The sequence below is a fragment of the Centruroides vittatus genome, unplaced genomic scaffold (genome assembly GCF_030686945.1).
Source record: "Centruroides vittatus isolate TY-2023 unplaced genomic scaffold, ASM3068694v2 contig_738, whole genome shotgun sequence".
Taxonomy (NCBI): domain Eukaryota; kingdom Metazoa; phylum Arthropoda; class Arachnida; order Scorpiones; family Buthidae; genus Centruroides; species Centruroides vittatus.
In genome coordinates this window covers 1,650,176-1,662,613 of record NW_027122474.1, presented here as the reverse complement: position 1 = coordinate 1,662,613, position 12,438 = coordinate 1,650,176, and the positions used below count along the sequence as shown (strand labels likewise).

The window sequence follows — 12,438 nt, the reverse complement described above, 5'->3', positions numbered from 1 at the left end:
GCATTTTCTTCAAGAATTATAGTATCGTATGCTAATCTGATGGGGTTGATCCTTCGACCATGCACAGATGTGTCTTTGATATCACTTCTGATGCATTCCATTGTCCTTTCTAGCAGAGTTATGAATAAAAGTGGTGATATCGAGTCTCCCTGTCTGGTACCTTTTCTTGTTTTAAACCATCTTTTAAGACTTCCAAAATTTCTCGCTGCTGCCCCTGAATTTTCATTAATGTTCTATAGAAGTTATTTTTTTGTCCACTGAAAGGTACTGTCCTATTGAGTATCAACATACTGTATAATCTCCAGTTCACTAGATACTAAAATAATATATGCTAATGATATTGCTAGTAATATATAGTTTATTCTCATTTTTTCACTGGTCAAGTTTAGTTTGAATGTATTTTGCTGTGTTTCAAAGCTGCATATTAGGACCTCACAAACTGTAGGTTGCTCATGATTGTTTCAAAGAATCTCTCGTTAAATTTGCTAAATTGATTGAGTTATCATTTTACAATATGCTAATATTAAATTGACAAAATAGAAGTAAAATATTCAACTTCATGTATTAAAATTGTTTAAAGCATTTTTTCTGTTTCTGGTTAATAATTGATTTTCAAATAAAATTAAAATATTTTTGCTAATTGAGAAAAGTGAGCAAGAAAAAACAGTTTTGTTGAAATTAAGATACTACTGTATATGATTTTAAAATATTCAATTAGAATAACTTTATTTCTCTTAAGAATGCTTTCATATATATATAAAGATTAATATAATTACATATAATTAAAAAATTATATCTTGTATAATTTCTGTAGAAAATAATCATACTGGTTATTCAATGATGGTACCCACAGCTTTCTACTATGGCACTCGCTGGCTATTGCTCTACTCTGGCGTGGTGTATATATACAAATACGAGGGCTGTTCAAAAAATTTGCGGCCTCAAATAGAACAACAAACAAAATAATGTTAATACTTTTTTTATTTTTCAATGTAGTCTCCTTTATTATCAATGCACTTATTCCAGCAATGTTCTAGCTTTTTTATGCCATCACAATAGGTCGATTTGTCAAGGTGTGCAAAATACTCGTTCACTTCAGAGATGACTTTGTCATTTGAGTGGAATCTCTTTCCAGCCAAGAATTTTTTTAGGTTTGGAAAAGGGTGGAAGTCACTGGGGGCCAAATTAGGTGAGTACGGTGGATGTGGAACTAATTGGAAGTGAAGTTCGTTTACCTTTTGTTCAGTGATTCTGGCGGAATGTGCAGGTGCATTATCGTGGTGGAACAGAATCTTTTTCTTCTTCAAGTGTGGCCTCTTTTCTTCGATTTCTTTCTTCAGTTTTTCCAAAAGTTTGCAGAAATAGACAGCATTGATGGTCTTTCCTCTTTCTAGGTAGTCAATAAAGATGATTCCTTTAGCATCTCAAAAAATCGAGGCCATCACTTCCCCCACTGATGGAACTGTCTTTGCCTTCTTTGGTGGTGGCGAACTGTGATGTTTCCATTGCTTCAACTGTTCTTTTGTTTCAGGAGTGTAGTAGTGGACCCACGTTTCATCAGTAGTCACAAACCAACACATGAAATCCTGTGGGTTTTTCTGATAGAAGACCAAACACTTCTTTGACATCAAAGTGCAAACAGGTTTTTGCTTGGCGGTCAGCAGATGCGGCACCCACCTTGCTGAGACCTTCGTCATACCCAAATTTTCGGTTAGGATGTGGTAAACTCGGTTGACAGAGATGCCTGTTGTCTCAGCTATCTCACATGTTTTCAAACGGTGATCTGCTAACGCCAAATCGTGAACTTTGTCAATATTTTCTTCAGTGACAGCAGTTGATGGATGTCCATTGCGAGGGTCATCTTCCACACTCTCTCTGCCAGATTTAAAAAGGGCTGTCCATTTTCCACAATGGTGTATGAAGGAGCAGACTCTCCCAAAACTTCATCCATGTCAGCTTTGATTTGAGATGAGGTCAACCTTTTTTTCGTCAGGTATTTTATGACTGCACGAGTCTCCATTTTTTCCATTTTTGACAAAGCATGTGCACACTGACTATCTGATAAGCCAGTGGTTCCCAACCGGTGTTCTGCGGAACACTGGTGTTCCGTAAGCTGTGTTCCGCAGATTTAGTCGCAAATCGGAAAGTGTACAATCGTATTCGAGCCGCCGAATATCAAAAAATTAAAATCAAAATTTTCATAAACTTAAATATATATGTACGACTCGTACTTATGGAGTGTACTACTGTTTCGAATAAGATAAAGGCAACGATAAAAACTGAATGAAATATGTAAAAAACATCAGGCACAAGTTTCCCATTAAAGTTATTTAGATATATTTTTTCCTGTCTTAGAATTGGCGTTAATAATATGAGTAGAGGTTTTGAATTATAACTGCTCAATTCTAATAAAATAACTGATGACAAGCTTATGTATTTCATATTAACTTAAGTAAGTGTTCCGCTAAAGAAAATTGCTCACAAAAGTGTTCCGCATCCTAGAAAAGGTTGGGAACCACTGTGATAAGCTGTTGTGAAGAAACTTTACGACAAATCAAGCGGAAATTCGTATCGTATCTTTAGCAAAGATGACTGAATTATTCCCGCCAAAAATTAAATTGATCGCAGCGCCGCATATAGGCAAGGCTGCAAACTTTCCGAACAGCCCTCGTATAAACATAATAATAACTATAACTATGATATTCCTCATTTTATCATTTTACTTTAAAAAAAAGGAATTCACTTTGTAGTGCTGAAAGACTAGTAAGATTTAATGTTGATTATTTCCTATTGGATGTTTATTGGCATACGGTTTGAAATATCATTACAATTTTGAAAATATTGAAATATGGTATTTTAAAGATTTTAAGATAAAAGTCAATGGAAATATATAGGAATAGCTACAGAAGGAAGCTGTGTAGAGCTTTACATTGGGTGCATGCTTGGTAAAGCTGCTCTAATATAGCTGGATAAGCAAACCAACATGACCCATTTTATTTGAAAAGGACTCTGTTGGTTTACTTATCCAGCTGTATTAAAGATACTTTACAAGGCAACACATTCATTGTTATAGAAGAGTAAATATGTTTTGGTCAAGATCATCCGATAACTTGCCTCAAAAGAGTTATTCAACATGCATAATATACTATACCTTACTAGATGGGATATTCCTTTTGTACATGTTGTATTTGAAATTTACCATCAGTCTGCCAATGATTCCCATGCTATATTAAGCTAACTGAAATTTTAAACTACCTGTGAAAATGTTACTTTAATATGAATTCAGCTTACACTCCAAATTAACATTCCATTCATGTTTTGTGCCCACCAGTGGCGAGTGGGTACAAACCACTAAACTTGGAGTTTTCTTTGTGTTAGTAACAACTAAATAGGGGCCAGTTTCCCATAAAAGACCTTGCCAGTGACATCCCCTAGACAGATTGGCCATGTCCCCCATTGTTGTATAAAACCAAACCATTCATATATTATCACCAGTGGTTGTATCCAGGAATTTGCTCTCAGTTTAAAGCAAAGTAAGTGACAGTGATATCTGTACACACTGTTTTTATATCTTGAATAACATCTTTAGCATATTTTTCAAAACTCTTCCCTGTGGGTGCTAGGAGCCGTTTTTTAGCAAGCCCTTTATGGATTCACTAGGATAGTGAGGGACGTATCCGACAGACTCCCCATCTGAAAAATTGTTGGGACCCTCAATCCATTCAGATTAGATCCCGGGTAGAGAGGTAGGCTGCCACTTGGCTATCCAGCTGTTGCATCTTTAGCATATCTGCACCCATAGTAATTAACCTGATAATTGACTATTAATTAATTATCTTGAAGCAAGACATTGTATAGTTTTAAAAAGATTTAACTCTAACATAACTAACTAACTATTCATGCATAAAATTCATATTGCATATAAAGACTGACTGTATAATCAATTGAAATTGTGTATTTGCTTAAATACTAGTAACATTTATTGTATTTTAATTCAATAATTGAACGCAAACATCATCCAATTGACTATACCCAATTTGAAATAAAATATTTATCGATAAAAAGATCTTTAAATTTGACGATGCCATTTTATATTGACCAGATTTTAACCAATTCGATTACTATAAAAATTTTTGGGTAACAATATAATTTTATATGACTGCAATTGCTTGGTTATATAATACTAATTCGAAACTACAGAGCGTCACTAGTATTTTTTTACTTTAATTTTTTCGTTCTGTACTTTTTTTTAAAGCTCTTTCTGCCCTGTGGGCATTAATAGGGCCTCTATTAGCAAGCCTATTATGGTTCGGCCAGGCCCACAATGGGTTCGGCCAGGCCCACAATGGAGTGACCGGGTGGTGAGGGATGGGGCCCGACATCCGGTCGGATCACCCCCGAAAAATTTTCCGGCATTTATCGACCCGTCCAGATTCGAACCCGGGTCCTCCAGAGCGGTAGGTGCTACGATCGACCGTCCGGCCGCCATTGAAATTCATTATTCAAGTGTGTCCTAACAACTATATTGAAAGAGAAAAATATTTCTGATCATAGGAAAACGTAAACACGTCACTCAAACAAACAACAAAAAGAAAAACTTGTAAGAAATTTTGATCTTAAATGCCATTTTTAAAGTGTCTTTTCAAGTCTAGTTTGCCGAATTTATTATGCTTTTGAAGCATAAATTGGATTGATTTTTTGATTTAGCGAGTGAACCTTATACGCCTGGCCATAATTTTGTTCATTAATAATTCCTGGTCCACAGTAAGGCTAGCCATTATCAATAAAAGAGAACAATAATCGGACAAGCCGTGAGAAATCCAGATAAAACTCGAATTTGGACTCTTCCGGTGGATAAAGTCTCCCCGCTTCTCTAACCGGCCGATTTTATTATTTAAAAAAATTCAATTATAAATTAACATAAAATTAAATAAAATTTAATTATTACATAAATTTCATATAAGACATACAATATATTGATTTTATATACGAACTAGTAGTAAATTTCAATTATCATATAAACCAAAAACACTATAGGTCATTTTATAAAAAAAAGAGCAAAAATACGGCAGAAATTATAATTAAAAAAAGTTACAAAATTGTTTAATATTTTAATAAATATTGCAATATTATTAATTAAAAAATATAAATTAAAAAAAATGCAATATAGAGCGACGCAGTTCAGTATATACCGAATTAGGTTCAATTAGAGTGAGAAAAAATTAAAATAATGGTAATAATTACTTTAATCTATTTTATAATTTTAATAAGCAGAAATTATAATTAATTAATTATATTTCGGCTAATTTATATTTAATTTCGATTTAGTATACGTTGCGGACATGTACGATTTCATCCGATAACGGCGGATGTAAAGATGGCGAGGGAGTGGTTGACATAAGTCCTCTGTTTCGACATCAGGAAGTTTGTTTATCTAATACGAATCAGTATTAGATATAACGATGATAGATAAGTAATAGTTGATACTGGTAATTTGAGGAGCGTGTATGTGTGAGTGTGTGTACAGTAAATAGGAAGATGAGTGTGTTTAGTGATTTTCAAACAGCCTGGGCTCAACGTTTTCCTGGATGCGAGTTGCCAAAAGCTTGGGAAGATGATGTTCGAGCGAATTTGGCTAAACATCAGCACAGGGTGTCTTATCTTAGAGAAGAATTAGAAAAAGAAGAATTCTATGTAGAATACTTGGAAAGTTTATTGGCTGATGTCGATAGAGTTAAAAAATCCTATGGAAGCGAAGCCAGTGCTGTCGGTGAAGAAAAATCGTCACATTCGAGCGATTATAATAGACGCAGCTTGCAGAACAGCTGTGAAACGCTGGAAGGAGGGTTCGACGGTGCTTCCTGCGAAAGCCTGTTTGACAAACACGGCGGCGGCGTTCGAGAAGGTGGCGAAAAGGAGAACGTCCCCGTTACGAATCCGGAGAGTCAGACGAGTAAGAAAGTTGGAAGCAGCAGCAGTAGGACGAGCACCGCCAGTTCCTCCAGCCTTCACGAGGGTGCAAGCGCCGATTACGACGGAGAACATTCCAATCCGTACGTGACGGTCATTGAAGTCGGAGGCGGTGCCGGACAGTCAGATGCGCAGGGTCGCGGCGAGAAGATTCGCCCCTCCGGATCAGAATCGTCCATTAGCGAAACTGCGGTCAGTTGCGAAGAGATGAGTAAACACAGACCGGAAGAGAGAAGAAGTTCGGGATCGTACCAGAAGAAGAAACCGCCAACGCCTCCTCCTAAAAAGTCTAGAAATTTAATTTCGACACAGCTCAGTAGGACGGAATTAAAACTGAATAAATCCAAAGTATCCGGCGATTTGCCGATCGTGGGGCAGCTGAAAAACGATTCGAAACAGAACGAGATGGAAGCTACAAAATTGCCGGGAAGTATCGAAAAATTGGATTCTAATTCGTTTCGTCCTCCTTTACCACCCAAACACGAAATAAGTCAAGAATTATTAGACTGTTTGCATTCCCCGTTGCAAGAAACAGAAAATTTTGAATTTGACAATGGCAACGTGCCCAATAATAACCAAGAAGGGAATGATAAAACTTCTTTGCAGCTAGATTATTTTAACGACAATCAGACTATATACGATACGGTGGCACCAGACGAAGTTGTACAAACTGATCTTCCAGAAAATACGTACCGTTTATCACAAAATTTATCAAATAATAATACCATAGATAATGTAGAAAGCGAAGGCGATTATGTTGTATTTTCGGAATGTGCTTTTATTCCGCAGAAAAGCATATCACACGATATTCCAGTGTCAAAATCTGTTACTAGTAGTGATTCGAATAAAGGTTTAGACAGTCCAGATTATGCAACATATATGAATATTGATTACTTCTTGAAGAAGAAAGAGAAATTTAGTATAACTTCTCACGGAGAATCGTTCACCGTAGATTCGGACGAAGACGATCACGACGACGCCTTATTAGTACATTCTTTTTCTAGCGATCAAGAATTGGGCGATAGCGGGACAACAAACGAGGATGTTAAAGGTTTAGAAAGTAATCCGTCAACTGTAACCGACGACGTGTTCGATGTAGATTCTGGTAAGTCAGCTGTTATGTATTATTTTGTCATTATCGAAATTGCCTTTCTTTTTTCTTAATTTTTGAATATTTTAAAAGATCTTTTGCAGATAAGATCCATTTTAATTTTTTATTATTAATGGTGTAAGATTTATCTCAAAAATATATTTAGTAAGAAATTTCTTGGATGATGATATTGTAAATTTAATCTAATTAGCCATAAGTAATGTAACTATTAGCCTCTTTACTTAAATTACATTTGAATTTTGAACTCTATTACATTAAAAAATAATAAACTATATATAATAACCATATGAATCATATGGTTGGGATTTATATATCTTTAACTTTGATCTGCAACAATGGCATCTCTAATGCCTTACTAATGTTATCTTTTATAAAATTATTTCTTTGATTTGTGATGATTATACGATTATTAAGCATTAACGAAACTATAACAATTAACTTTGTAGACTACCCTTACCTCCTATTTGTAAATATTAATTAGTTAAAAGTTTTTTTTTTCTTTTCAATTTATTATTGAAAATAGTTTTATTTATCCATTGGTAGGAAGTAATATTTGTCTTAAGAGCTTTGGAAGATAAACATTTGCTTGCCACTCTAGTTTGATTATTCAGTTTATAGATTAATTGTACATGATATTGAACATTAATACTACATTTTAGCTCATTTGAATGGTTGAATTTATTCCATTTTTTTGTGCATGTTTTACTTAAAAGAACAGTCTAAATGTTGGTTGTGAATCTTGTCATTATACCCAGGTGCATCATTTGTTACCACCTGCTTGACTTATTGCAGCTGTAACTGTTAAAGTGTAGTGGAAAATTGTAGACATAATAATATTTATTTTTTAATAATGTCTAAAATTAGATTAATTTAATAACTGTTTAACGAGACTATTTAAACCCATGATTATCTGCAGTTTTTTTTTTTTTTTTTGGCGCTATAATGTCTCATACCTCTGAAAATTATTTGAATAAAAATGTTTATAAAATCAATAGATTTTAAATGGATATGATGTAAAAATAATTATTGTAATGTAATTAGTAACAGTTTATGCTCTGTAAATTTTATATAAATTATGCTATATTTTGATTCTGTCAAATTTTTTATTTTTAATTACTGCAGTAGCTTCGTACTGTCATAAATTTTAATTTAACATAATTATAATAGCAACTTTATGTATTAAGGTCAAAATTAACATTTTAGTAATAGTTTGAATAGCCAATGACAATTTATAATTGTATATTTTATATCATATATAATAATAGTTTCCTAATATGATGGTTTATAGCTATGTTTGATACAATCTATTATAATTTTGCAAAGTATAGATGATGAATTATTAATGATTCTCTATGCTATAATTAGTATACAGAATTAATTCACGAAAATTATCTATTAAAATAACTGTTAACAACAAAATAAATTAAAAATAACGCAATTACAAATGTACCTAATTAAAGAATTATTATTAATGGAGAAACTCGAGCAACACCAAATTATACTGATAACAATTCATTAATTGAATTCCATCTATATCATAACTTGACATTATGAAAAATTATCTTGATGTTATATTAAACAGTAATTATTGAGAACAAATCTATATTTCAAGTTCAGGAAATTTATCCCTTAAAACTGAATCTATTTTGTCTTTTATACATTAACGAGGTGATGACTATCTAATTAAAGGTCACACTGATGCTTATATTCGTAGTTCAAATATGTGATCACATAAAGGTAAAAAAAAAAAATGTATGATCCAGCTAAGTTAAATTTTCTGCATTTTCATAATTGACTAAATGAGGGGTCAATGATATTGAAATATACAGTATCTGATGCTATTTTAGTATAACTGCGTTAAGCTCATTTATCTATGTCAAGATTACTTTCTAAGAAGCACCTATATTAATATTTGGATTAGAATTTTGCAAGGATGAACTAGCCATTGTAGTTAATCTGCTGAATTAATCAATGCATCTTTAACAGTGGGTGAAGTGCACTTTCATCTGTCCATGCCTGAAGAGGACCATTAACTGGGTTAAAAATATTAGCATTTCTTTAACTTTATGTACAGTTAAAAATGCTTTGATTAATTTACAGAATTTAACTATATTGATCCATTTGGAATGTATATTTTGAAGAAAATTTTTAAAAGCTTCTTGTTATAATCAAATACATGATACAAAAACAAAAATTACTTTTGACGTCATTGAGGCTCTTTTTAATATGCATCAATATAAAAAATACCAATGGTTTGAAAAAGAAGTAGCTGCAGCAAGTAAAAATGTCTGAAGTTAAAAATAAAAAATTGTTAGTACCATACGTTTCGTGTGAAGATTTTAAGACGAAAAACTCTTATCAAATGTTTCATTCATTTCATTTTACTTACATATCTAACCAATGAAAACTGTTGAATGTGAATATTGTTTTGTGCATTTAGCTAAATGTAGAAGTAACTTAGATGCATTCAACTTTAAAACAATTTAACATGACACGAATTTGAATATAAAAAAACATAAATTTATTTTAGTAAATTATATCTATTTACTCTAATGATACATTGATACTTCGACTTACGCTACCCCGACTTACGCGATTTTCAAATATCGTCGATTCGTCTTTTGTTTGAGTGCCATGCAAGTCTTGATTACTCACTCCCCCCACACACTATTGTTCAGCTTACATTTTTGGACATGTCACGTGGAATTGACGCATAGCTACAATTTATTTTGTGTTACTTATTTCAATTGAAAAGGGGTTACAAATTTTAGAAAATATAGACTCCAACAAAGAGCGCATTTCTTCTACAAAACGAGAAATTAAAAAATTATTAGCATGCTACGAGGAAATTTTGTGGGAGAAAAACAATCTTTGAGCTGTCATACGAATTTGTTCGATTTTATGAGGCCTTCTACATCAAAATAACTTCGGTTTACGATTTTAATAATATAATTTGTTATATGTATTATCTAAGATTTTATTAAACATTTTTTCTAAATTATTGTTTTCTTTAGTCTCCGGCCCCAATTAAAAATAATTTGTATGTATTTATGTGCGAAATTATACCCGACTTACGCGAATTTCGACTTACGCGGTTATCGCTCGGTCCCACCTATCGCGTAAGTTCGGGGTATTACTGTATTTTTAAGAAGTATATTTTGCCTGTTGTATTATTTGTAGCTTTTCAATTAATACATCTATTATGGTTTCATTTATCATTATAGATGAATTAATAGAACTATGAATAATACAATAAGAAATTGAAAGAAATATTTATTTATTTAAATATTAAAATATTGATTTATTTATGAATGATTTTTATTATTACAAGATAACTTAAAGTAATTGTTAAAAAATTCTTAACCGTGCATTTTTTGGGGTCCTTTAGATAAGTAAAATTACTTTAACATATTAGTTATGATGTGTACTGTATATATAATAATCAATCCTGCTCTGTCCAAATATAATCTAATTATCAATCACTATGGTGAATGCTTGTTATAATTAAATTTGTATATTAGTATATATTTCAAATGTTTTGTACATAATTTAGAAATAAAAATTAATGCCATAAGGAGATTTTATATAAGCAAAGCAGGGATTAAAAAATATTAAAAGGAACTATATAATAAGTTTAAAAATCAAAGTATTAATATCTTTTTAATCATGCTGATAAAATTATTTATAAACAGAATAATAATTACTTTGATTTTTAAGAAGAATTGATAAGAATCTCATATATTTTGAGATAAAAATAAATGATTTATAAATAATTTCTTAGATCTTCAACAAGAGTTTATAATGATTAGTGATACTTACTCTTAAATGTTTAAACAATTTGCAACTAACAATATGTTATTTTCTTTAAGAATTAAAATGTTTTTGTTAGCTTAGATAATAAGTTTATCCACAGTTAAAAATATACTTTTTTGTAAATATTAAAATGTATAACAAATGTATGTGTTTAAGCAGTTTCCATCAAAGTTCATAAATTTATTACATTTTATCAAAAATTTGAAGCATTTATTTTTGATTTAAAGAAACAATAAAATTAAACTCATAACTTATCAGTGAGGAGTATTATAAAAGCCAAAAGTTACAGAGAAAATAAAAGTTAAAATATTATATATCAAATTACAGTATTTAATTTATAATTTAGCATGTTTATATGAATATAAAAATGAATTGTATCAATATTATTATTCTAATAACACATCGGTTTCGCATGTTATCGTTACGTTGATATTACTCCTAACCACAATATATGGTTTGTTAAATTATCAGGAATTCAGTGTTTTGAATTAAAATTTAATTATTATTCACAAAATATTTTAGTCAAACATCTTTAAAGGGTGTAAAAATGTTTTGTTATATTGTTTAAATAATTTTTCTTAAATGTTTAATATATTATATATATAATTAGGCTAATTGTTTCAGTATTCTGCATCCCTTTCCACTCTGTTGAATATCTGACATTTAAAGTAACTGTTCAAAGTTCAATAAATTATGCTTAATTACAATACAGTAGTTTTGTAATACTTTCTGATGCTGTAAACTATAAAAATGATTCATTTTATGAATCATTTTTATAGTCTACAGCATCAGAATTGATTTTTATGTTTTTATTTTGATTCATGAAATTTATTTAATTAATTAATTTTTTCTAGTACATTTCTTAAACAATTGTTTATTTGTAAAATTAACCATTTGATAATTGCTTACTACGTAGTTCGGACTTTAATAATTAAAAATAGCAATTTAAAAATGACTGTAATTAAGATAATTATTTTTAATTATAAATTAAATCGTGAATATTAAATAAATTTAACTCTGATTTTGATTAAAGTAAATTGAAAGTTTAATAAAAAAAAATTTTCATTTTTTACCAAAGTATTATAAACTGTAATGGTTTATTTTTATCAAAATAATATATAAATGGTTAATATATTACAAATCTACAAATGTAAGTAAAGATAAAATTTCTTTTTTTATAGAGTTATATTTTTTGATATTGTTTTCTACTGCTTTTGAATAAGTGATGCCGAAAAGCACTAAAATGTCAATATTAAAAGTCTTCAGAAACATTCACAGAAGCTGGAAACGAGATTTCTAATCATTATCTAATGCTTTAACACCCTTTTTTTTCCTGCTTGTATGCGTGAAGACTGCCGAAGAGACTGAAAATGTTTGTTTTTTTTAAGAAAATAATTGCTGGAAGAAGTGTTAAAGCATTAGGTAATAATTAATTAAAAGTCTCTTTAAACTGCAAGAAAATAGTTAATATAAAATAAGTTTTTTTATCATTAAAACATTTTTATTGAAGTAAACCTAGCAGTTTTAATATTTAAATATTAATT

General features: G+C 30.8%; 1 protein-coding gene across 1 annotated transcript in view; it reads left to right on the top strand.

Moving 5' to 3' along the window:
- The first annotated feature begins 5,303 nt into the window (after positions 1 to 5,303).
- Positions 5,304 to 12,438, top strand: part of LOC136980985 (active breakpoint cluster region-related protein) — a 54,718-nt gene continuing 47,583 nt past the window's right edge. The window contains exon 1 of the mRNA XM_067277184.1: positions 5,304 to 7,075. Coding sequence (XP_067133285.1) covers positions 5,539 to 7,075 — 1,537 coding nt within the window. The 5' untranslated portion in view covers positions 5,304 to 5,538. The remainder of the gene's footprint in view (positions 7,076 to 12,438) is intronic.